The following is a 26,235-nucleotide window of genomic DNA, read 5'->3' on the forward strand; positions in this document are numbered from 1 at the left end:
TGGAAGTAAGGATTCGCCACTTGAGCACTTGTCTTTTTGGAATAATTCCATTCTCTTCCATTTAGTCACATAAACTGTATCTGGAAGAAAAAAAAGAGGCAATGTTTAATTCACTGTACTGTAGAACGTCTTGTCTCAAGTAAAAATCCTGGTGGCTTTTATCATTCAAATTGCTTAGAAGTGCTCACAACATGTTCATTACAAACACTGATTACAAAGCAAAGTACTATCAGCTTATATGTCAGAACTCCATATCTAAAACATAATCATAGGAACTTCCAAATACTTCTCTAATTACTAGAAACCAAGAGGTGGCGTAAAGGGAATTAGAAGAAGGAAGTTCAAAGAGGTATCTTTCCACAATAAGTTCAAAATATTTGTCTATAAGGACAAATACTCCATGTAAATCTCATCTGTGATAGCAAAATTTAAACTTATTTATGAATATAAAACTAGAGATAATAAAAGTAATATTATAATGACTAAATAATTTACTTACTAACATAAAATCTGAAAGACCTATAAATAAATACTTTTAAATGGGGAATCAGTGTTCACTCAAAGAGAACACACTTACAGTTTCTCTTAAACTGCCTATCCAAAGATACTACTGAGACAGATGTGCTAACAAACTTGCCAAATTAGAAGAGTATAAAGTTCCAGAAATCTAGAGGCTAAATTGGGAGCTAAAGCAACAAGAACATATACTGTCTTCCAGCAAACAAGGCAGTGTGGATCATATGCAGAATTCTTCTAATTGAAAGGGCTTAAGTATTCATCTATTCTTAACTTTAAAACAAGTTTTTTTTCAAAAAATTGTTACTGTTTTGAAATGGAAAGGTACACATAAAATACAACCCTTTCAAGAAATTATTAAAATGAATTCTTCACAATCCTGGCCTTTATACTAAAACTAAAGGTGTCACCATTGCTACAGCGTGTAAACTGTTCTTTGAAGACTGACTAAAATCCTAGTTTTCAAGGGTAGTATTGACCTCATCCATCTGCTGTGAGCAGTAGATGCTTCTATATACAAGATGTTTCTTTAACTTTACATCTTCTAATTATGTTAAAGGTTTTTTCCAAAAGTTGTTTCTCCTATATCTTATCCTGACCAATTTTCATTCTTCATCTTTAGAATAAAGGAGGTGGTGGTAGAGAAGTGGAGGGAAACTTGAGCCCTTTAAAGAAACAAAGGAGGAGAAGAGTGATTTGTGCTTAATGTTTGGTAATTTTTAATAAGTATTTAAGCCCCCATATCTCCCCCAACAAGTAGCAATACCTAAAGTGATTTATAAGAAATCCTCCAAAGAGAGCTCTGCAAAAGGGTCCTTTCCTGAAGCTCTGTGAGGACTGTGACTGGAGGGGCTGGATGCTGCAGACAGCTGGGGGAAAAGAAGACAGAGAGAGGGAAAGAAAAAAAGATCTCAGAATGACAGAACATGAAAGCAGAAAATGTAATGAAAGAGGAAGTGGTTTGTCACCTTTAACAAAAGTTATAAAGGCAGCCTTTGTAGAAAATGGAATTATTAAAACAAAAGTTTTAAGTCACATGTCAAGTTAAAAGGTATCCAATGGCATGTGATTTTTCAGAAAACAAATTCATGCTTCTGAACTCCAAGGAAATAGTCTTAAAAGGTCAATATAAGCTGACCTATATTTAAGACTTTTAGTAGGAGGATAAGGAAAGGTGGTGGGGAATACAGCAGACAGGATGAATAATCTAGTGTGTTTTTAAATTGAGTGAAAATAGTTTCCTGTATTTCGGCGATCTGCTTAAAGATGGGAAAACTACAACCTCAGTCCAGACCCATCACATCTAGCTGCACAATGTTTTTGCCTTCTTTATAAAGAGTGGAAAGCAAGGTCCCTGGCTCTCACACTTTTTTCCCATGGAGTTGTCTTCTGCCTCTTTATACGTGTTGCAGCTGGTGTCTATTCTGTGGGAGGTGAAAGTGATAGCAGAGGTCACTTAGTCGGAATGTCAACATACTGCCCCAAGTTAGGGGAACATTTAACAACTTAAATTCTGCTTACTCTTTAAATTCATTTGCCTGACTCTTCCAATCCTTTAATTTGTTTATATTATAAAGTAGGAAGACCACTGAGCTTAGTAAATATCTTTCGTATTCTACCAAAGGTGTTCCACACCTTTGTGATTTTTCACATACGTATGTCTTCCACCAAGGTGACTTATGAGTATTTTAAACCTAACAAAAGTTTGGAACAAACTTTTAATTATTTTTCTCCTTTGTAAGGTCTGCAGAAGATGCAAGCACCAGTCCATTATGAAATGAGCTGTTTTGGGGGCTGTTCAGTTGAGCATTAAATCAAAGTTGACTTAACAGAAATAGTTTCAATTCATACTTTCAAGTCCCATAAAAAATTTCAAGCTGTAGAAATGTCTTTGCTGTCTAAATTGATGTCATTTCATTCTATTTATTTATTTTTAAGAAAAGCACTATAGAGAACGAGTAGCCAATGAATTTCCTCAAGTATTACAATGCCAGTATTAACTATTTATTGTTCTGGACCCCAAAATCAATTTAAAGATTTAAAAGTCACCCAGTTAAACGGGTGGTGAACTTACTTTCCTAATTTATATCTTGGTTTTGAAATGTTCAAAGACAATGCAAAAGAAGATGGAATGAAGCAAGGCAGCGTGTCTGGGCTTTAAGTTTCAAATATCTGTTTAGAGACAGATTTAGGTGCACTTCACTGGAAATATGCTCCCACCTTGCACTTTCAGCCCAACCATTGAGGAGCAGATGATTTTAAGTAATCATTAGTCACTGAGCTTGAGGAATCAGACATTCACACTTATTTTCATTATTAATTGAGTTTCTTTCTAAAGCAGATTTTCAATTTTACTTCAAGTTAAAACAAAAACAAACTCTGCTTATTACAGACAGACTGCACCTAAAATCTGAAATCGCCTGTGAGCGTCTCACACTAAACAAATTCTTAAACCACATTTTTATGAGCAGCAGTCCTTAAGATCTGACAGCCCCAGAAGAAAATGCTCCTGAGGAATACAAAGTTGACACTATTAGTCTTCTTAACACATGAGCACAGAGCTAGAGAGAAGTGCTAGAAGATTATACAGTAAACAATATTAAAGAGGATCAATTTCATTTAGAAAAAAAGTGCTGGTTTTTAACTAAAACTTCACCTCATCTCTGAAATTGGTAAGATATACTAATATACATATCTTACATCTAAATAGTCAAATTAAAACATAATTGATACTACCAATAAGACTACATCCTTGTGATAAATTTCTTATCAATAACCATCTGAAGCAGATGAAACTACAGTTCATACTGGTTTGGCTGCTGCCCATCTCCAAGAACTGGGACACCCAGCACCCCTGACTACTGGTCCTATTCCTTCCTAGCACCAAGCAACAAAGCACAGGCACGACCTGCCAAAGTAAGAAAGTAGGCAGCTTAAACTTTGGAAAAAGTCATCCCAATTTACTGTGTTGAGTTAGCATTGTACAGAAATGGACAGCCATATTGGTCTAGAAATGTTAATTATTTTTATTTTTTATTTTTTTCCATGTATACAGGGGTAACACATCATACTAAATATGTAAGGTCATATCTAGGTGGGTTTGATTACAGAAACTAATAAAGTATTCTCTAAATAATGAAAAAAAAAGAATAAGATAAGACTATAAGAGCAAGAAGCAATTTAAGTATGTTCAGGGACCATTTTCATCTCCAGAATTAAGGATTATTTTAATGTTACATCATTGCCTTTTCTCTTTTACTTTCCTTTTTAGTTTTATTTTAGGATTCCCTATTTTTAATGTTCATACAGAGATTTCTTTAACTGAAACACCAAATAGTTTCTTTGGTGTGAAGAACTATAATAGTACACAGGATCCTAATGAGATAATTAATAATGTGAAATAGGAAGTAAAGGCTAAAGGTGTAGGGAAAGTGGGAAGGGTGGGGGAAAGGTAATAAGGGAGAGGAAAAAAAAATGAGAAACTGAAAAAATGGAAATAAAGTGTTTGTAAATGGGGAGGAGAGGAGGGGGTGAAGGGAGGGCAGGGACAAGGGGAAAAAATGAGAAGCAAGACCTATTATGTAAAGGTACAGAATCCCAATGATGAATGTAACTGTATTGTATACCTAGATTGTACCAATAAACTCAATAAAAAGAAAAAGAAGAAGAAGAAGAAGAAAAAAAAAAAGAAAGGAGGCAGCTTAGAGAATGAGTAAGAAAAGAGAAGAAAAGAGAACACGCTACCCACATTACTGCTTAGGGAAAGCAGGAAGAAGAAAAGACTATGAAGGGGCCATGGGATGCTGATGAGTAAGAAGTAGTGGGACAGGAGATAGAAGCTGGCAGGGGAGATGGCCTAACCTGATCAGCCCAAGGAGTGAGTGATACAAAAGGACAGCCACACTGAATTTTTGTCACTGTGTTCTCACTTGCACATATGGTCTACTCTCACACTGAAGGATGTACTTCTTTTCCTACTTTTACTTGGTCCACACTCTCTTTGCAGAGCCTTTTCTTTTCTTACTTTTAATAAAACTTTGCTAACAGCTGCACTTCTCTTGACCAATTCGTTGCTCAGGACAGAAAGAACCTAGAAATCACCTCCAAGAAAGAAACTCCAGCACTCCAAAGCCTGGTAACAGTAGCAAAGTTTTAAACATCTGAAAAAGTTAACAGAAAATATGAGCTGACTCTCCTTTAGTTACCATTCTTTTGAATAAATCAAACAGCATGATATAAGGCTTCTAAGGAACATAAAATGGCAGAGAACTGAAGGATAAGGAAAAAAAAAAAACTAATATTTATCACAAAATTAATCAAATTTTACAAGCCAACACAACACCAATTATTTAAATTAAATTCTACTACAAATATGCCATCATCAGAATACTTAAAAAATTTTTTAAAAACTATCTTATACCTAAAATGTACCAATAAACTCAATGAGAGAAAAAAAAACTTAGAAAAATAAAACTACCTTTACCCATTTTTTTCAAATAATATTCTCTATCCCCAAATTACCACAGAGCTAAAAAACAAACAAACAAAAAAACAAAAAAAACCCCAGAAAACTAGTATAGCTACCAGCTTGTCCAAATCAAAATGATCTACAACACAACTAAATATGCCTTTTAAATTAAGGGGTTATATTTGTCTTACTAGTCCAATATAGATACACTTATTCTTCTCATATTCAGGAAAATGAAACATTTAGAAAAGCAGCACCTAAGTAAAAACACTGAAAATTATAAGTAATTGACGGTAAAAAAAAATTCTTGGTTGAAATTCCTCCACTACTCTAACAACCCTTGAAAAATATATTAACAAATAATTTATTTACAACAAATATATTTATAAATATATAACATTTATAAAAAAACTTTCTGATGGTATAAAAGCAAAAGTGATTTTACCTTCATTATACTGCACTGTTTTAACACTAAGAAAATTTCTGGCTAGAACAAAAAGACAGCAGCAGTCTCAGAAACAAAGCTAGTGTAATGAAAAGTTTAGGAGAAAATAAGACTAGATATATAGGAGAATTTTTCTAACATTTATCACTGACATTGTACTTAAAATTCTTAAGGAGACAACTTTGCCACACCTTTATAATTAAATTCTTTAGTCACCCAAATGCCCAAGTAGCACATAGCAATGTTGTAAAGATACATTGTGTCTCAATGAAGAAGCAAAGACAACATTACCAAACAAAAATAGCTGTAGTTCCTTTGCCTGGAATGACGAACATGGTTTTGTAGAAAGAAGGAACTGAATTCAACCCCCTTATAAAATGGGGTTTAGAATACCTAAACCAAATATTTCAATCTCCCTTTATAGCTATGCTGAGAATTAATGACAGCTACCCAGCATACTGCCTAAAATAAATAAATTTTTAAAATATTAATTCAATCTCCCCTAGAACCTACCATCAAATGTTCATCTGCACTCATCAGTGGCCTAGTTCAAATGACACTGAATCCTGCTCTTCCACTATGCCCTCAGCACTCTATTTTCTCTTATAAAATTTCTCACTCTATAATCCACCCATCATTCATTCTTGCTTTCAAATTACACCTATCTTTAGGTTCTTCAGGTGCAAGCAAATACTGTATTTAACCTGTTTCCTTTTCAGTAATTAGCAGAGGCTTACATGTTACACATATTCTAAAATATGTCAAAGTGCTTTTTAGTGAGAAAACAAACTGTATAATAATGGCCTCCAAAGTGGAATATAAGAAGAAATTAGAACTTCTCCCAATTTTAAAATTTAAACTGAGTATGGTGGTGTATGCCTGCATGTTTGAGGCCAACCTGGGGTGCATAGTGAGTTCAAGGTCAGCAAATAAACAAACAAATAAATAAAATAATAATTTAAAAATAAATTTAAGGTGGGCATAACCCCAGCACTCAAAAAAAAAACCCTCCACAAAATTTAAATATTTATATTTTTCCTTTTTAAAAGGTATCTAATATGTTGCTATAGAAGTATATTCATATAAGCTTTAAAAATACATATACATAGACTTGCTATGGTTTGAATGTTCCCTCTAAAACTCATGTTCAAATTTAGCTGCCATTTTAAGAATATGAAGAGGTGCTTAGGTCCATGGCTCCACCCTCATGAACTGGGTGAATGCTGCTTGCTGTGCGGGAGTGGGTTCATCACTATCACAGGAGTTTTATTTTGAAACTCTGTTTTATTTTGTACTCTCATTCTTGCTTGCTTCCACTATGTGATGCCTTCCCTTTGTGATGACATGGCAAGAAGGCCCTTACCAGATGCTAGTTCCCTGATAATGGACTTCTCAGCCTCCAAAACTGTGAGCCAATATATTTCTGTTTACTATAAATTTGTCTGTGGTGTTCTGTTATAACAGCACAAAAAAATTAAGGCAATGTTTAAGACATTTTCCTAACACTATTGTGTAATGGACTGACCACAGTGTTTCTCAATAGGATTTCATACAGATAGCAGTCTTAAAACTGGGCTATAGAACAGTAAGTTGGTTTTGAGTAATGTTTATAGCAATGGCCAGGTCTCTAGTGATGTATCAAATCCAACTGCACTAGGATGTAAGTATACAGTGTTGCAATCCATTTATTTTAAAGATAATGTTATTCTCTGTGGAATATGGTTAAAAAGGATTCCTCTACTGTTCACAGGTAGAGGGTCTACCCTTTAGAGTAAGTCTAGTGGCACTCAACTTGTTCAAGGGGTGCTGCAGTGACCCGGAAACACGTTTCTTTGAAGGTATGCTGTATCTAAACCTCTCCAAAACTGCAAATTAGAATCTACAATAGCTTAAAACATTAACATAGGTGAAATGCCTGTGTTATTCAAAAATAGTATCTTAAAGTATATATTTCATAGAATTGTGGCAACTTAAACTGTCAGTCAAAGAGAACCAAACAGGAGAGAAGGAAGCAGACCACAAGAAGTCCTAAGCTTATAGAGGAAATTTTAACTGACTGGCCAAAAACAAACATCTTCCATCTACTAGAAATGTTTCCAAGTTTAAGAGAAATCCTCTTAAAGTTGCATTTGATTAGATGTGAATCATGAAACTTTGTCACCTGTTATTCTAATAAAACAAGATAAAAATAAAAAAATGTATCTGCAATACACACTGCTTTGCTACTTACTGGAAATGTGGCACTTATGTCTGGTTAAAAAAAATCCAAACTGTGTTCCACATATGAGCTTGAAGCTATCTACATTACTTAAATTATATATTGAGCTTTCACTAAAAATACCTCAGGAGTTCTACCATTTTAAAGATGTTGTCAAATAATAGTTATAAATAAGGTTTCAAAATAATGACTATGAATTATTTATAATCAAGAAATTTCATAATGTATAGAAAATACAAGGTATACTCTAAGTTACAACTGGGGAATAAGGACAATTCAGGGAATGGGGACAACTTCCAAAAACAGAGAAACTTTATTAAGTTTTCTTTTAAAAAGTGTTCCTTATAATTATCATTAAAAATGTTATTCCTAACTCAACTTTACATATCCTCAGGTGGCCAGAGATCTAGCTCAGAGGTAACGCAACTGCCTCGCAAGTGCAAGGTCCTAAGTTCAATCTCCCCTGTACCAAAAAAATAAAAATTAAAAAAATTTTTTTTTCACTTGATGTTTATAGCAAATCTTAAAAGTATAGAAAGTGTCATACAATTTTACATGTAAGAGAACTGAGGCTTATCTATACAGACAATCTGCCCTAAAACACATGATTAGTGAGGAGTCAAACTGGGAATCCGTTGACCTGCGAAAGTCTCCTACCCCAGGTATGCTGACGTAGTCCTAACTCCCAGTACCTTTAACTATGACCTTGTTTGTACATAAGGTTTCTGTCAATGTAATAAAGTTAGGATGAGGTATGTTAGGGTGGGCTCTAATCTGATGACTTGATATCCTTTTACAAGGCTTCACGAAGGCAGAGATACCCAGAATGCCTTTTGACAGAAGCAGAGTTTAAAGAGCTGCAGGTGCACACTGGAAATAACTAGGCCACCAAAAACTGTAAAAGGAAGGACAGATCCTTCAGAGAGGATTCACACTGAGCATGACCCTACCAAGAGTTTTATTTTCTGATTTCTAGCCACCAGACAGCATAAAAGTATATGTTATTTCAAGACATTAAATTTCTGATTCTTCTATGGCAGCGCTTCAGAAACTAACACAGGCCCTAATGCACGTCTGCTAACTCCAAGGCTGGTACATCCCACCTCCAGACTTCTGGTAAAATCTGCTACTCCCACTCACTTCAGTTTATCTAGAATTTGTGTCTATACTTTATTTATAGGAGGAAGTTAAAGTGATAATAGAAAGAAGTTCTCTAGGAAACAGTCAACACATTCCCATGTTTTCCATACTGAAAGTACCACATGTGATCACTGATGTTGATTATTAAGATTCTGTAGAACTTTTAGTCACCCACGATTTTAAGAAACTTTCTGGTTTTATTAAGTAGATTACGAACTTTTAGAAACCAAGTTCTCAGCAAACACCTAGAAAGCAAAACCTTCTTCTTATACATGCTATCTTATTAACAAAAGGTCAGCTGACGGCTTCCTAATATTTTTGTTATGACTGACTCAAGTGTACATTGGAAGCTTTAGAACCAGGTTTTCATCTACAGTACTAAATTCCAGTTTCAGAAATATTATTTCATAGTATCTTATAGTAGGCAAGGATAAGTGAGCACAACAATGCTCTCAAGGCAAAAGGCCTTCTTCACAGAAACCTAGCTGGACACATCAGCTGAAGAAGCACTAGCAACACCCACAGTCAACACAAGAAAGTTAAACAAAATAAACAAATAAACCAACCAAAACAAACTCAAGAAAAACCAAACTAAACCTAAGAGCAGAGAGTCATTAGTTTTTACATACAAGAAAGTCATTAAAAATTTTTTTGGCAAGATTTGAGTTATTCCAATATCTAAAGCAAACAGTGCCCCCATTTAGAAGGGTAAAAAACACTCACAACAAGCCATTGTTTCCTTTCAGGCACTTGACTGATGTCAGACTTACTTAAAATTGGCCATCTCAAACAAAAAACAGCAGTCATTTTGCATCGTTAGCCACATCCTCCTAAACAAAACTGTCAGTCCTCTCCGTATCACACACAAAAACCCTAATACCAATCAAGAAACAAAGAGGGCTTTCAATAAGCCCAAATGTAACACTCTAGTGTTTTCACAGTACTTTTGAAAACAGACCAATATAGGATTAATGTGAGTTCCTCATACAAGAAAGTAGTACGATCATGACAAGCACAATGATCCTCTCCCCTCCTCTCCCAAAGAGCTTCTACAATATCTAAAACCATATAAAAATTTATTAGAGAAATATCACTATGGCTTTCAAAAGAAAATTGAAATTAATCAGGTTCACTGTCTTCATGCCTAGTAACATTAACAGCTGTGCACTGCAAATGTGGAATGAATTCACAAACTATTAGGGAGCAACAGATATTCCAATTGACATAAACACGACTAAAATTTATCTGTAGCACCAATAAAAGGCAAGAGTTTGTGTTCTGCCCAAGACAATACAGACACATTAACAACCTGTAACAAGCAATCAAATACCAAATAAGACCGTGAAGAAGCAGAGAGAGAGAGAGAGAAAAAAAAAAAATCCAGGGACTTAGCATTCTCCATGCAGTCAAGCATTTAAAAACCTGCATTTAGTGTACACCAAAATTTAAAAAATATCCACAAGAACATAATACAGTACCCATCTCTAAGCGATTAACAGATATATCAAAATATCTTTTTTAAAAAGGAATGACAAACTGGCACCAAAAAAGGGGAGGTGGGAGGGAGCTGAAGATATAGTTCAATAATAGAGCTTATTATGCTTAGCATGCACGAAGGCTCTACTTTAATCCTCAGGACCAGGAAAACACAAAATGAAGAGAGGAGATATATGTAAGTTTCAAAACTAGTATATCCTACTAAACTAAAGCTATAATGAAGATAATTTTTCCACCAGAACAAAACCTTGAGCTGACAGCTCTTTGGAAGATATGAATTCCTTTCTCACTGGTGAGCACTATACTATGGAGCATTTAATGTAACATATATAATATAATGTAGACAATATGACACACTGCTTAGAATGTCTTACCAAATGGGAACAAGAAAATATTTGTAAAAAATAGGGTGCTGTAAAATATTATTGCTTTAATAATAGGCAAAAGACCAGAAATTCTCTGTTACGCTGTAGGTGAGCAATGGCTCCCAAAATAACACTTCAAGAAAGAAATAAGGAAGGAGTTTTGGCAATACTTCTACAACATGGATTTGATTAAAAGATTGGATTTTGATTGGATTTCATTTTTCATTTAGACAATCACTAACTTTACAATGTACAAAAGAGATGATCTGTGTCCCCAAATACATCTGCATCCAAGTGAGAAAAAAGGAAAATAATTACAGAATAATTAAAAGACAATTAATTTAAAGATTATATTGGTTACACCTAGCATTAAATGAGCAACATCAATCCAAGGAGTTGCCTCAGAATTACTGACATCAAAACATGAGAAAGACACTATGCACATCAAAGATAAACAATTCCAAATTATAAAAAAATATTTAATCATGACTATAACTGTACATAATAGGAAGAAGAGGGCTAAAGGTGTAAGGGAAGTGGGAGGGGTAGGGAAAAGGAAGTAAGGGAAAAGAAAAAAATGTAAGAAAATGAAAAAATGGAAATAAAGTATTTGTAAATAGGGAAGGGAGGAGGGGATGAAGGAAGGGCAGGGGCAAGGGGAAAAAATGAGAACCAAGATCTGTCATGTAAAGGTATAAGATCCCAATAATGAATGTAACTGTACTGTATACCTAAAATGTACCAATAAATTCAATGAGAAAAATAAATAAATAAATAATCAACAAAAAGAAAAACAAAATTTAATCATGAAATCAATTATTATCTGCATTCCTCAGATAAGCCAGTTAACATTTCAGCTATATTAACCATTATCTAATAAATCACCAAGTGTGAACACTGCTGCTATAAACGTTTACAATTATATGACAGTAAAGATTAAAGAGGAGCAGCTGGGAGTGGGGGCACACGCCTGTAATCCCAACACTCAGGAAGCTGAGGCAGGAGGATTGCTGCGACTTCGAGACCAGCCTGGGCTACATAGTGAGTTCCAGGTCAGTCTCAACTATACAGTGAGACCCCCGTCTCAAAACACCAAAAAAAAAAAAAAAAAAAAAAAAAAAGAGCAGAATAAGTTACAAGAAAGGCAAGATTTCATGAAGATTTATTTGATATGCAATATCTAAAAACTACTGCAAGTCAGGTACTAATCTAGGAACTTAGGACAGAAGCAAACATACCACACAGAAGCCTGCCTTTATGAAGCTTACTATTTAGTAATGGTTGGGAGGGGTGTCTCTTGGATTGATGCATGTCATGTAGCCATAAGGCCAATAAAAAAATAATGCAGTATAAGAACAATAGATACTTAATGATACTTAATGAAACTGAAGCAGCTCAGTATCTTTTCACCCATTCTGACTCTTACAAATGGGGAAATTTCTTGAAGTAGCTTTAAGATGGAAGCAAAGGTAAGGGGATGCTTTAAATATATATATGTTTGTTTGAGGCAAGTTCTCATAATGTAGTCCAAACTGGCCTTGAACCCTCTATGTAATCTAGGCTGGCCTCACAAATGCTGGATTATAAACATGGACTGTCATGCCTGGCTCCTTACATTCTTTTTTTTTGGTACTGGGGATTGAGTTTGGGCCCTTGTGCTTGCAAGGCAGGTGGTGAAACCACTGAGCTAAATCCCTGGCCCAAGATTTTTATTAATTAGAAGCAAATTCACTATCCATTCCTAATCAACAGATATTAATTTGCTATATAATTTCAATATTCAATAAGGCTGGAAAATTGAATAAAAAATCTCTTCTGCTTCACTAGTCTATGAAATACAAGAATAGATTCAAACTGGATTAATAAAAACTTTAGCAAAACAACATTATATGCTTTGGCAAATGTAATACGTATGTGTATTCACACTGTAAAAGTACATTACCAAATACTCATTTTCAAATAAGCATCGAACATATACAGTCACTAATATGCTGGCAATAGAAGTAATTTGAAAGATGCTTCAACAATCTATAATGACTATTTCCATTAAAAAGTTGTAAGCAGAACCACTGACACACAGAAGGAACAAGCCATCCTTTTGCTTCACAAGTGACTCAAAGACCTAAGTAAAAAGGGAATTTCGTATCTATTTACACAGAACAGATACAAAGATTAAAAAAAAAAAACAGATTCATCTGCTTCACAAGTGACTCAAAGACCTAAGTAAAAAGGGAATTTCGTATCTATTTACACAGAACAGATACAAAGATTAAAAAAAAAAAATCCAGATTCATCTAATGCTATCAATAATGGGCTCAAAAAGTGCATAGTAGAGTGAATTTTTAGGGAATGTTACTGGAAAGATCCCTAGAAATACCTGAGGATGAAAGTTTCTCATTTAAAGAAATTAGGTCAGAATGGCCATTTCAAGCTTTTCTGATCCTTTTGTGTTTTAATACAATCATCAGTAGCAGTAAGTTACCTAATATAAAAAAAAATAATAATAATACAAACAGCTTTCTGGAGAGACAACAAGAGTTTTACAAATTTCCCAAAGGCAATATTCTTGATGTAACAACATTCAAGCAAGCAACCAAGGATCCCGTGGATCCACCAAAGAGAAGTTATCTAGAATTTTCCATCTTTTTATTTGTATTCTACTTGTGCTTTCCCTCCAAATAATCAACATTCCTAAAAATTGTCTTCCTTTCTTTCTTCCAGCACTGGGGACTGAGCCCAGGGCCTTAGCACTGAGCTAAACCCCCAGACCTTTTTAAAATTTTGAGACAGGATCTTGTTAAGTTGGTAAATTGCCCAGGTTAGGCTTGAAACTTGTGATCCTCTTGCCTCAGCCTCTCAAGAGACTATAAGCTCTAATATGAGAAAGATATGAAGCAAGTAACACTCATGTGTTACTTGAGTAAAAAATGCTAATAACTTGTTTCGTTAAGATGTGTGAAAGGACGTTTTTTGGTATTATAGCTTCTCAAAATCAAGCACATTACAACAGTTATATGCAGAATGTAATACCTGTGCTCCTGATACAGGACCAAAGGGATTTGGTGGTCTCATGACAGGCTGACTGTATATTAAGGTTGGCTGTGTCATTACAGGTACACTTCCCATTTGAGGAGGCTTAAAAAAAAAAAGGTAGAAGAATAGCAAGTTAAGGGATTTTAACTCATACCTTCCTTAAACTTAGCATGTACCTTTTAAAGGGGTGGTTAGAAAGCCTAACTTTTTCCATTCAGTAAGTTGAAAATTATAAACTTCACTATATGCAATACATGAAATGATTTACTGGAAAGCTTCCAAAATTTCCAAATTTATTTCTAAACTGTTAATGTACTTCAAAATAATCTGCTTTTATATATCGAGGTTTTATGACATTAAGCAAATGATCACAAGTGAAGACAACCGATCTTTTAAAAAGAAGTTTACTGGCTGTAATTCTCTTATTTTTATTTATTTATTTTATTTTGGGGGGCTAGAGAGTGATGTCCTTCTCATCATAAGACACTGACTTTCTTACTGGGGATCAAACTTGGGTCCTTGTGTTTGCTTGCGACACAGGCTGTGGAACCCACTGAGCTAATTCCCCAGCCTGTAGTTTTCATTTTATTTTAGGAATTTCATTATATTTTTAGGAAGAATCAACAAGATGCTTAAATTACACAAAGAAGTTAATTCATTTTTGAGTAAATGAAAACAGAATCTCAAACAATCTGTTTCTCTGAAAACAATACATACACAGACTACGATATTATTTTGGTTGAAACACAATGCTCTAAAATCTTATCTTTTAAGACGTCTTATTTGACCTTTCTAATATTTATATATCAAGATACTTATGTTTATGGGTGTGAACAGAAACCAAAACCTGTGAAACTTCTTCATATGTACCAAAGGAGCGATTTTGGTATTGGGTACATAAAGCAGCACAGCAGACAGAGCAGTAATACCAAAGTGCATCTTCCGCCCAGGATCAGTTCCAAAAATATATACCACCAGACTGAAGTCACTACCTACAATTGTTAACTAAGTAAATCTGTATACAGAACAGGTTGGTAGAATAAGCATAGAATGTGCATGTGGGAGTGTAAAGGTTAAAAGACTTTTTATAACATAACATTCACTGTCATGGGAAAAATCTTTCTGGCCTGTAACAGACTAAATGTAAACCTGTATGATTCAAGTTTTCTCGTTCTCTATAGTACTAAGGTAATAAGAACTAAATATATTTAATGTAAGGTCACCATAACAAAAGCTTGGTACGAACATAAACAACATGCCTAGCACAGTCATGAGAAATATAAACCAAAGAATTAATGTGAAAAATAGTATCTATTGTATACTGATTGTTCTAGAATTACTTATGAAACAAAAGCTAAGGTACCATTGTGTTAAGACACTAGGTTTGATAGTATATAAGGTGCTAAATTCTATCAGTTAACACTGTAATAAAAGAATGCTCAATGCAATTCAATCTGTTTTCCAAAATTTGCACTGGGAAAAATACTCACAATTCCATATCCCAGCATGCCTGTTGGTGTAGTAGCAGGATAGGCCATTACAGGTGGTGCCTGACATAATGGGAGGAAAAATAAAAAAGTATAACTCACGTGTGTTAATCCAGTTCAAGGAATTAAAAGCTACTGTTTCACTAAAAAATTGCTAAGACAGCTGTGATTAAGGGATATTTGTGACCATTAATTGTTTCAATGTTCAATGAAAAACTATCTTAAAATTAGCAGAAAAGCAGAATTATCAAAAAGAAAAATTTATGACAAACTTGGATACAACAATGATTTAAGATCTCAACATACATTTACAGCTCTAAACAGTTTTGATAGAGCACTTGCCCTATCGTGTGTTGAGGCTCTGGCCTGGATACCCAACACCACAAAAATAAAAAACAAAAAAATTTTTGTATTTTAAAAAATATTCAAAATTCTAAAATTGTTCTTGGCATGGTGGCACATGCCTCTAATGTCAGTACTCGAGAGGACTGATGTGAGTTTGAGGCCAGTGTGGGCAACATAGTGAGTTCAAGGCCAGTCTGAACTACAGAATGAGGCCTATTTCAAAAACCCCCAAACAAACAAACAAACAAACAAACTTAAAGTCTATCACTATCATTAAAAATGTTTACCAAGAAAAAGCAGTAGTATTGAATATTCTGACATGTAGCATTAAAAAAAATAAAACAAAACTGTAAAACTCCAGATCAATAATCTGATCTCTCTAAAAAAAAAAGCTTCTAAAGACTTCATTAATTAATTTCAAAGAACCCCAAATATTTCAAATCAATATTGAGTATGAATATTTCTATGAGCTACGGTTCTTACATAGAGAGTATGTATGTTAACATTCTTTCTAATTTACTTCAAAGTAACAATCAATTTTTAAGTCAGTTTATTTTTAGTGAATAAAGGAAACCATTTACAACTATGATGTTTAAGTTCCCTTCCTCTTGATACTTTAATGATTTGTAAGTATACAATCTGAAAACAGAATTAGTTTAGAGACAGTTGCTGTCTTAACAACATTCCCTTAGTTTCTCACAATGTAGACTGAAACTGAATACAGGTAAAAGATCAATAGCACTGCTGGAACATTAAGAAAAAAACAAAAATTAAAATTACATGGCAATTTGAACATAGGCATGAAAAAGTTAAATGAAGCATAACTTTTAAAAAGTAACATTAAGTTATCAGTTAAAAGTTTAGTATCTGGGTGAGCATGTAGGGCTTACTTATTTCTCCCTACTTAAAATCAAAATCTAAAAGAGCAGTAGACAGACTGCCAAGTTCAGCAGAAGCCTGTAAGATTTCATGCAGTTGTTATTTTAAACATTACCACAATCAACATTTCCCTTCATTCAGAAGTCATCAAGTGCATAGTGGCAGCACAGATACACACACAGACACCCAGCCATCTGGCAGCAAATGGCAGTATATTAAGCAAGAAAAAAAAAGTGGTATTTCCCATGCCACCATCAGAATCAATTCTGCAACACATCCATGAAATCAGTAGATGCTAGGAAGAATTTTTGGCACATTGAAAATCTGAATGTGAAAACAATAGCTGGAAGGTTATGAGATTCTGCTGCAGCAGTGGTTAATAGCATGCCAGTTTATTGCAAAAAGGCTAGTTTTTGGTCACTTACGTATTGTGGAAAATGCATGCCATTCTGTTTTTTCCAGGGAGAACAATTACATAATGCAATAACACTGGATTAGAACAAGTACTTACACAACAGAAAATACACAAGAGAGCATTTTAGTTCACATGTACATTCACTACCTACCTAACACCCCTTATATTCCCAGTATCTAATGAAAGAACATCTATACCAAAACACTATCAAGGTTAACAAGGGAAGGTGAGTCTTTAGCCTTACCCTTCTGCACAACAGTTCACTGATAGCAACTGTATTAACATAAAATCTACCAGTAGTGTCAACAGTGCAAAATGCAGAGTGTCCCATAAGTGAGGCTACATCAGCTGTCTACCAACGGGGTGGGACCAAGCATTAATAAAAAAATTGTCATAAGATGTATTTTAATAAAATTCTAATTAATTTGTTTTAAATTCATTATTTTAAAAAAATACAAAAACCTTGACAGTGCTTAAGGATTAATAAAAAGGTTAGAAATGTAAAGAAATGTCATAAGCAGCAATTTATCCTAAGTAGCCCCACACATTAACCATTAAAAAGAAACCCATAAAATACATACAGATATTAGAATCTCCAGAAGAGAAGATACACACTGCCATATCTGACACACTACTATAAATGCTGCTATCTTATTATATAAATTCTTATTTATAAGAATTGTATATAATCCTTATATACATAATTCTTATAAATGCAACTTACGCATAAATTCTGGATGGTTCGATGCCTGTTACACTCTAGCTATCAGTCTTAAGTGCTAGCTATAATATTTCATATATATTAATACTACTTTAATAAAAAAGCAAAACACAATGCATTTTAATATAGGCCTTTGTATTTATACCATTCCTCACACTATTAATGTATAATTCACACCTAAGACCATAAAATCCACTAACCCAAACTGTCATCCCCTAGTGAGTGAGGGGTGTTGTAGCAAGAAAAACACTAGATTCACAATCAGAAACGATGGATTTCAATTTAAATCTGCTTTCCAACTGCTTTACATATGGAGGAGAGGGAGACTCAGATAGCTTTAGACTTAAAACTGAGATAATGTACATTCAAATTTTCCCAAGGATGCACTCTAGTTTAAGCTTAGGGTAGAGGATATATATATGCTTGTTTGCACGCATGTAAAAACCTAAGGTATTTAAATGCAAGAGTTTATTATTAATTACAGTAATGACAACTATCTGTGAAAAATTGCTGGCTTAAGAAGATAGCTAATTTCACTATTATTTTCCTTTCATGAAGTCTGAAGCTAATAAATCTCCTTTGGAATGTCACATGAAATTTTTACCCACATAGTATTTTTAGCTTAGTCCTTCTAATTTTAATATACAAGTAAGCCAAGTTAAACAGGACAAGGTTCTACAAGGGATTTGATAAGAAAACTGCTATCACAAGGACAACAGATGTCTCAAATTTTCCACAAAAACTATGTCTCTGACCAAGGGAGACTTGATAGATTGGTAAAATAGTAGCTGGACATGGGCAGAGAAATAGCCCTAAAGCTCTTCTGGGCCTACCATGCCTTACAGTACCTTATATTATTAAAATCTCTTCAGTATTAGGTACTATATTTAATTAGCAAACAACATTAGTCCTCATTATTTGTGTATTCTATTTGAAAATTTGCCTGCTTGCTAAAATTTATGCTCCCAAAGTCAGTATCTACAGAGGTTTCAATGCTTTTCAAGTACATGGGCAAAGGGGCATAAAAATTGAGTCACCAGACGCAGCTCTTTCCCAGCTGAGGTAGAAAAAGCAGTATGCTTTACCTTGTTTTGTTTTTCACATGAAGATAACCAAAGGATAGAGAAGGTATGGGGCAGTCTAGGGTACTACTGCAAGCATCTCTCGTCTGAGGCCAGAAGGATAAGGTTAGGATTCCAATGCTGGCAGTGGCACTTGCGGCCTTAGGCAAGTTGCTTAAGACTTATGAGCCTCATTTTCTCTTGAGAAATAAGAAAAAAAGAAATCTACTAGGTTTTTTTGGTTTTTTTTTTTTAGGACTTAGAATTATAATATTTGTGAGATATGTGTATATAGGTACATATTTCTCCTAGCAATGGTTCAGTGTTCACGAGTTTAGCTTTCCAAATGACATTAAATATTTAAGTACTACAAATGATCAGAATCAACTTTATGAAATTATAGGACAATATTAATAAAAATCAAGCAAACACTTTTCTGACTAATGATGAGATTAGAAGAAAATTAAAGATTTTATATTCTTTACAAATCAGTAATAAATGAGGCCAGCAATATATAGCAGTGATTACCAGCATATTCTCTGCAGCTCTCAGGCTGACTGGGTTCTAAAAATGCATCTAATCACTTAAGAATTCAGTGACTATGTACCTATTTCTTAACTTTGTGGCTCTATTCCCTCATTTATAAGATGGGAAAAATAGTATTTCCCACCACATAGGCTTCATAAATACATGTTAGCTTCTAAAACCTATCTGGCAAATACAGCCAACCAGCTTAAAAGCAAAAACAAAAACCAGTAACTATGTATACTGCAAAAACTCAGCAACGATGTTTCCATTTACGGATTTCACTTTTAAAAGAATTTCAGGTTACACATTAAATAAAATATTCATTTGTTGATTTGTACAAGGAACTTCTCCAACTCACCATTGTTGCAGCATTCCAAGCAGTTGTTGGTGCAACCTTTGGCTGCCAATTAGATCCTCCAGTTAACTTCTTTTCACCTGGCTGACTCCAATTTACATCACTTTAAATGAATAAGTATAGTGAGATTATTTAACATCTAATTATAAAGTTTCTGTACTATATATACACTTAAGAGTGAACAAAGCATTTATGATGCAGACTTAACATCTATACATACTTGTGAGATGAAAGCCAAATCAACTTCTAAATGACACATGGGGAAAGAATACAAATAAAACACTCACTTCTTTGCGGTTCCATTTCCGATGCCAAGATCTAGGAGGGGGGAGAGCATTTAAAAGCTAGAATCATTTTTAATAAAACAACTTATTTTAAAGATGATTACAGAATGCAAAGACTACTTACTGCCCACAAGATTGGCTAAAGATGAATCCAAGTCATCAGATACTAACTTGTTAGGCGGTAGTTTGGCAACAGGAAGACTCTGGTTCTGAGAGGCCACTGTTGGTTTGAGAAGTCCACCTAGTTCATCAAAGCCTTAAAGTTACAAACAGATGAAATAGGAGTTGTAAGGAACTTTATGGTGCTAAAGCTTTCTAAAGGAGGTCTTTGTGTTTTTCTTTTTGCTTGGTCATTGGAAAAGTTCTTCCAAAACCGGACATCAGTAAATACCCTTGCTCAAATGGAAAAAAGGAGAAATTTATGACCTCAAAGTGAACTGACTGAGAAGGCTGTACTTTAACAGATACCATTTGTGATTTATCCATGAAAAAATTACAATAAGGTTGAATAAAAGGGACAAAAAGAGCCAGGAAAGGGAAGGAAACAGAAATGAATTCTCATCCTTAGTTGGCAAATTTTGTGAACACTCAATTATATCTAAAGCAATACAGGTAGATTATCTCTCTCTCCAACTTTGAAAAAAGTTCCTTTTAATTTGAGAAACACTATTTTAGAGACCTTTTTATATTCCTGAAAATGGATAATGTAAGAGCTAACCTAAACTGTATCTAAGAAATGAATGAACTGCTCTAACTGCAGAAATTCATCTAGTAAACTAGCATATATCTTGAAATTGAAAATAAAATTCCTGCTTCTCCAACCAAAGATGTAAGGTAAAAGCAAATCCAACCAAACCAACCCAATCAGGGACTCATATGGCATGATTTAGAAATACTAAAGAGGTTTTTAAAAATGGAACTCTCCAAGGTGGTGGTTTACAAAGTATGAACAATTATAGTCTGACTTTTCCTAGGCAAGACAAATCTAAAAGGAAAACGTCAAATGTATCCCAAATGTATGTATAATAATAAACTAAGTGCACATAAAAATAAATTCCTAGTCCATACATGAACACTTGATTCTCATTTTATAGATAAGTATATAAAATTAAGACCTTCGTATTTTCTTTAATTGGCTAAATTGAATTATGGAACAACATCAAAGGCCTTGATATGATAAAAGTAGAATCAAAATGCCCAAATTTTTAAAGAACTTCATAAACTTCAAATTAACAATGTATTATTAACATAAGTACAAAGTGCAAACTTGCTCTACAGATTTATAAAGTTTTTATAACAAATAAACTGGTACACCACAAAAATCATCCTTAACAATAAAAAACTCCTATACTCATAAGCCTGATATTTAACATAAACAAGTTAAGGTTCTATGGGTTATATTTTACATATCAAAAACAATTTCATATAATATAAGGTACTCATTTCATTCAAATAATTATAATGACTTAAAAAGTCACTACATTCTAAACACAGTAACTTGAAAATTAGCATTCTAGTGATAAATCTTTTTCTTTCCTATACTCTGGGGCACAGATAATTTTCCCAGTCTAAATGACCACCAAGAAAAGTATGATGACTTAAACTTCCTTAACTCATCCTGCAGTAGTTGGGCAGATATTGGACACTTTCACTGTTTCATAAATGCTAAAAAAAAAGTAACATTATCCTTCCTTACACAGAATCCAAATTAGATAATAGTACTTAAATTTAAAAATATTTCTTACCCCCAGAATCTACAATAACATTTGTAGACTTATTTCCAAACACAGATTCAAAGTCAACATTAAGGCCAGCTGAGGGATGTGGCTGTGCAACTGGAGAAGGAGTGAATCCTGAGAAAAAACAAAGTGGAAAAAGCTCAATTCTTTAATAATGCTATATAAGCTCTTCAATAATGTTAATAAATAGAATGACAAAAAGCAACAAATCCCCTGACAAAATCCAAAGCTAGCTCTCAAGCTAAAAACATAAAGTAAAATTTAAAAATGTTTAAGGTAGTGAGGTTTTACATTTATCAAAAGAAGGGAATGAAAAGAAACATGCTGCTCTGCATAGTAAGTTTGGGCCAATTAAAATTAGGAAAATAGTTACATCTACAGGGTGAGAGCAGACCCCTGTATGTGAGAAAGAGAGAGCACAGTAGCTGTAAAATTTTTTCTACACTACCAATATTTGTTGATTATATTTTCTACAACAAGACAAAATTAATGAAAGAGCAGCTGATGTTGGACTATTTGCTTTATCATAGAAATAAAATCTTGTTTCTCTTTCACTTTAATTTTGTATGCTGATAACCTTTTAAAAATCTGAAGTCATCTAAAACTGCAGGAGGCATAAAGCAACATACATATGCAATGTAAAGTATCATTTGAAAATAAAATAAGTATGCTATGGTACTTAGAATATGATATTCCCAAAATAAAATTCTCTCTACCTACATGTCTACCACCCACCTGATATATATCTCTCACCTTCCTTTCTTCAACAGTTAAGCAAAAGCTAAATGGTTTAGTTTATCTGAGATATGGCAGGATTCTCAAAGTTGCTACCCAGTAACTTATGTCCACTTGCATTGAAATACTTTAGAACATTAAAAAGATAAACCACTTTCAACTCCCAACCACCCTCTAATTTCAATTTCCTGCTTTCAAAAGAAGTTAGAAGTATACAATCAAACATACTAATTAACCTAATCTACTTAAAAAAAAACAAACTCAGAACACTTCCTTTTTTTACGGTTGTTACACTGACACTAGTAGTATTATTAAGCAAATATCAAGCTATTGTCTTTGAGACTAGCCTATGACAGAATAACAAATACAAGATTTTGTGAGGTGTTATTTTTCTGAAATGAAATTCTTATTTCTAAAAGCTGAAAAGCACTAAAATTATCCAAAAGCACTAGGGCTTCTCCCAGGACATGAAAAACTGAGTCACAAAAAGGAACTACTGGCTTGGTGTGGTGGCACATGCCTGTAATCCTAGCACTCTACAAAGTTGAGGCAGGAGAATTACAAGTTGGAACACAGCCTGGGCAACTTAGCAAGACACTGTCTTTAAATAAATAAGGGCTTGGGATGTAGCCAAATGTGCAGGTCCTGAGTTCAAACCCCAGTACCTCAACCCCCCAAAAAAGAAAAAAAATTACCTTGTAAAAGGCTGTAATAAATGGTTCCTTAGGTCTCTTCCATCTCTGAATGCTATGAAGTTAGAATGTAAGAAAACAAAACCCACCAGACACCATGTGGGAGAAGTCGAACTTTTGGAGTCATAAACATATGTTCACTCTTTTCTTTATAGAAAAACACCTTTAGTTAAGATTCTCACTTTAAATTTTCAATGTCCACTACCAGGATAAAAGTAAGTACAAGGATAATATGCTGTACTACAGAAACTAATGATTTTCTGAGACAGAGTCTTGCTATGTAGCCCAGGGTGTCCTGGAACTCACAGCAATCCTCCTGCTTCAGCCTCTTTGGTGCTGGGGATATAGCATAGGCCACCACGCCCAACAGTTAGAGAGATTGGTCTTAAAGAAAACTGTTAAAGGACAAAATGTGGAGAGAAAAATCAGAAAACAGTAATTTAGAAAACAATAATCCAAACAAGGTGCTATCAAGGATACTACTTTAAAAGTAGCATTTTAGATCATATAATGAATATTCTGTAGAGCACAAATTTTTGAGAATGTACAATTTTGATTTGTTGCAACCTTTAAACTCTTAACTCAAAGATCCTCGTCCTACATAGAAAACAGAAACACTATCAAAATAATAATTTAATATACAAATCCAACATTCATCAAAAGGATCTTAGAATTTGAGACATCAAATTAATAACATTTTAGTGTACAAGTTTTAACTCTATTATGGTCTTGCTGGTTCTTCTCAAATTTTTAAAGACAAAAATCTATCATGCGTACTTACATGCCCACGCTACCATCATCATGTAAGAAGTATGCATACTGTTCAAGGCATTCTAGACTAATACTTTAAAAGTAGGCCAACATATCAAATTCCTACTTTCTCCTGCTATATTGTCTCAGCTTTCTAAAGTTTTCGTTGTTCTTTTTAACACAAGCCTCCTATGTAGTTTAGGCTGGGCTTGAACTCACAGCAATCCTCCTACCTCAGCCTCTCTAGTGCTGGGACTACAGGCATGTGCCACCATGATGGATTAGCTTTGCAGAATTTGACTGATGTAACACAAACAAATTTATCCTTTATAGTAATACAGAAAAAACTTTGTTACTTTCTATAAAGAGAGGAACCATCTCAAGTCCCTAAGGGCATCAACCTGTGAAATTACAGTATTATTACTTGAAAGTATGAAAGGTTAGAAAGGATATAAAGCATATATCTCATTTAAAAAATCTCTATGTAGAGGAACATCTAACCTGTGGCCCACTGTTTTAATGTTATAATATAAAAAGAGTCTTTAAAGGAATATCTGCTACTTGTATACATTAACTATATTATTCACTTTATATGCTGCCAAAGACAATTTCTCTTCACTTACAAACATGAGGGCAGAGAAATGGAGGACCACAGGTTGAACATGCCTGTAAGGATATTTTGAGTAAGCTGCAACAGTAGATTAACTATTATTTTGCAAACAGATGAGGGAAATTATGAGACTACAAAAGATGAGGTAGCTGAGTGCATCTGGAGTTGTTTTCGTGTCTTCCAATCTGTTCCACTGATCCTCAGGTCTGTTTCTTTGCCAGTACCATGCTGTTTTTATCACAGTGGCTTTGGGGTATAGTTTCAAATTGGAATTGTTGTTCCCGCTGCCATGTGTCTGTTGCCTAGGGATGGCTTTTGCTATTCTAGGTCTCTTATGGTTCCAAATGAATTTTTGGATTCTTCTTTCTAGTTCTGTGAAGTATAGTGTTGGGATTTCAATTAGCATTGCACTGAATCTGTATAGCAGTTTCAGTAGTATGGCCATTTTCACTATGTTGATTCTTCCTACCCAGGAACAGGGGACATCCTTCCATTTTCTTATATCCTCCTCGATCTCTTTTTTAAGAGTGCTGTAGTTTTCAGTGTAGAGGTCTTTTGCTTCTTTTGTTAGATTGATTCCCAGGTACTTCATTTTTTTGGGTGCTATTATGAAAGAAACTGTTTCCCTACATTCTTTCTCAGTGAGTCTGTTATTTGTGTACAAGAAGGCTATTGATTTTTGGGTGTTGACCTTGCATCCAGCTACTCTGCTAAAAGTGTCTAGTAAATCAAGAAGTCTTTTGGTGGAGTTTTTAGGGTCTTCAATGTAGAGTATCATATCATCAGCAAATAATGACAATTTGACTTCTTCCTTTCCGATCTTTATTGCTTTAATTTCTTTCTCTTGTCTAATTGCTATGGCTAATGTTTCCAGAACTATATCGAAGAGAAGTGGTGATAGTGGGCATCCTTGTCTTGTTCCTGATTTTAACGTGAAGGTTTTCAGTTTTTGGCCATTTAATATGATGTTGGCTGTTGGTTTTTCATAGATAGCCTTTATTAAGTTGAGATACAGAACATCTATTCCAATTTTTTGCAGAGTTTTTATCATGAATGGGTGTTGAATTTTGTCAAATGCTATTTCGGCATCTATTGAGAGGATCATGTGGTTCTTGTCCTTGACTTTGTTAATACAGTGTATTACATTTATTGATTTACATATGTTGAACCATCCTTGCATCCTTGGAATAGAGCTGATAGCCCCCACTGGAGGAAAGATAGCCTCTTTAATAAATAGTGTTGGAAAAACTGGATCTCAACCTGCAAAAGATTAAAACTAGACCCTTATCTGTCACCATGCACTAAATTAAATCTAAGTGGATTAAAGATCTAAATATAAAAACAAAAACACTAAACTTGCTGGAAGATAAGTTAGGCAGAACTCTAGAAGACAATGGCATTGAAAAGACTTTATGAACAAATCCTCAGTAGCATGGGAACTAGCAGAAAGAATCAACAACTGGGATGTCATCTATTAGAAAGCTTCTGCACTGCAAAAGAAACCATCAACAGAACTAAGAGATAACCTACAATGTGGGAAAAACTTTTTATCAGCTGCTCCTCAGACAAAGGACTATTATCTAGAATATGTAAGAACTCAAAACAACCAGCCCCCTCAAATATAAAGACCCAATTCAAAAATGGGCATCTGAAATGAACAGAAATTTCTCATACAAAGAAATAAAAGCAGCAAGTAAATATATGAAAAAATGTTCCACATCATTGGTCATTCAAGAGATACAGATGAAAACAACACTGAGATTTCACTTCACCCCACAAAGAATGGCTGCTATCAAGAAATCACATAATAACAAATGTTGGCGCAGTTTTGGGGAGAAAGGAACCCTTCCCCATTGTTGGTGGGAGTGTAGACTGGTGCAACCACTATGGAAGTCAATATGGAGATACCTCAAAGAACTAGGATTAGAGGCTCCATTTGACTCAGCCATCCC

General features: G+C 34.2%; 1 protein-coding gene across 12 annotated transcripts in view; it reads right to left on the reverse strand.

Moving 5' to 3' along the window:
* Nucleotides 1-26,235, reverse strand: part of Picalm (phosphatidylinositol binding clathrin assembly protein) — a 100,922-nt gene continuing 74,687 nt past the window's right edge. For 3 of the 12 annotated variants that reach the window (XM_010633742.1, XM_010633735.1, XM_010633733.1), the window contains 9 exons: nucleotides 21,503-21,610; nucleotides 19,882-20,013; nucleotides 19,761-19,791; nucleotides 19,477-19,576; nucleotides 16,819-16,842; nucleotides 15,173-15,232; nucleotides 13,680-13,784; nucleotides 1,283-1,385; nucleotides 1-80 (listed from right to left, as the gene is read on the reverse strand). In XM_010633742.1, coding sequence (XP_010632044.1) covers nucleotides 1,293-1,385; nucleotides 13,680-13,784; nucleotides 15,173-15,232; nucleotides 16,819-16,842; nucleotides 19,477-19,576; nucleotides 19,761-19,791; nucleotides 19,882-20,013; nucleotides 21,503-21,610 — 653 coding nt within the window. In that variant the 3' untranslated portion in view covers nucleotides 1-80; nucleotides 1,283-1,292. The remainder of the gene's footprint in view (nucleotides 81-1,282; nucleotides 1,386-13,679; nucleotides 13,785-15,172; nucleotides 15,233-16,818; nucleotides 16,843-19,476; nucleotides 19,577-19,760; nucleotides 19,792-19,881; nucleotides 20,014-21,502; nucleotides 21,611-26,235) is intronic. The other 9 variants (XM_010633738.2, XM_010633744.1, XM_010633736.1 and 6 more) reach the window with 4 other exon arrangements.

This window comes from Fukomys damarensis, unplaced genomic scaffold, assembly GCF_012274545.1.
Source record: "Fukomys damarensis isolate Sample0158 unplaced genomic scaffold, DMR_v1.0_HiC HiC_scaffold_16, whole genome shotgun sequence".
NCBI classification, from domain to species: Eukaryota; Metazoa; Chordata; class Mammalia; order Rodentia; family Bathyergidae; genus Fukomys; species Fukomys damarensis.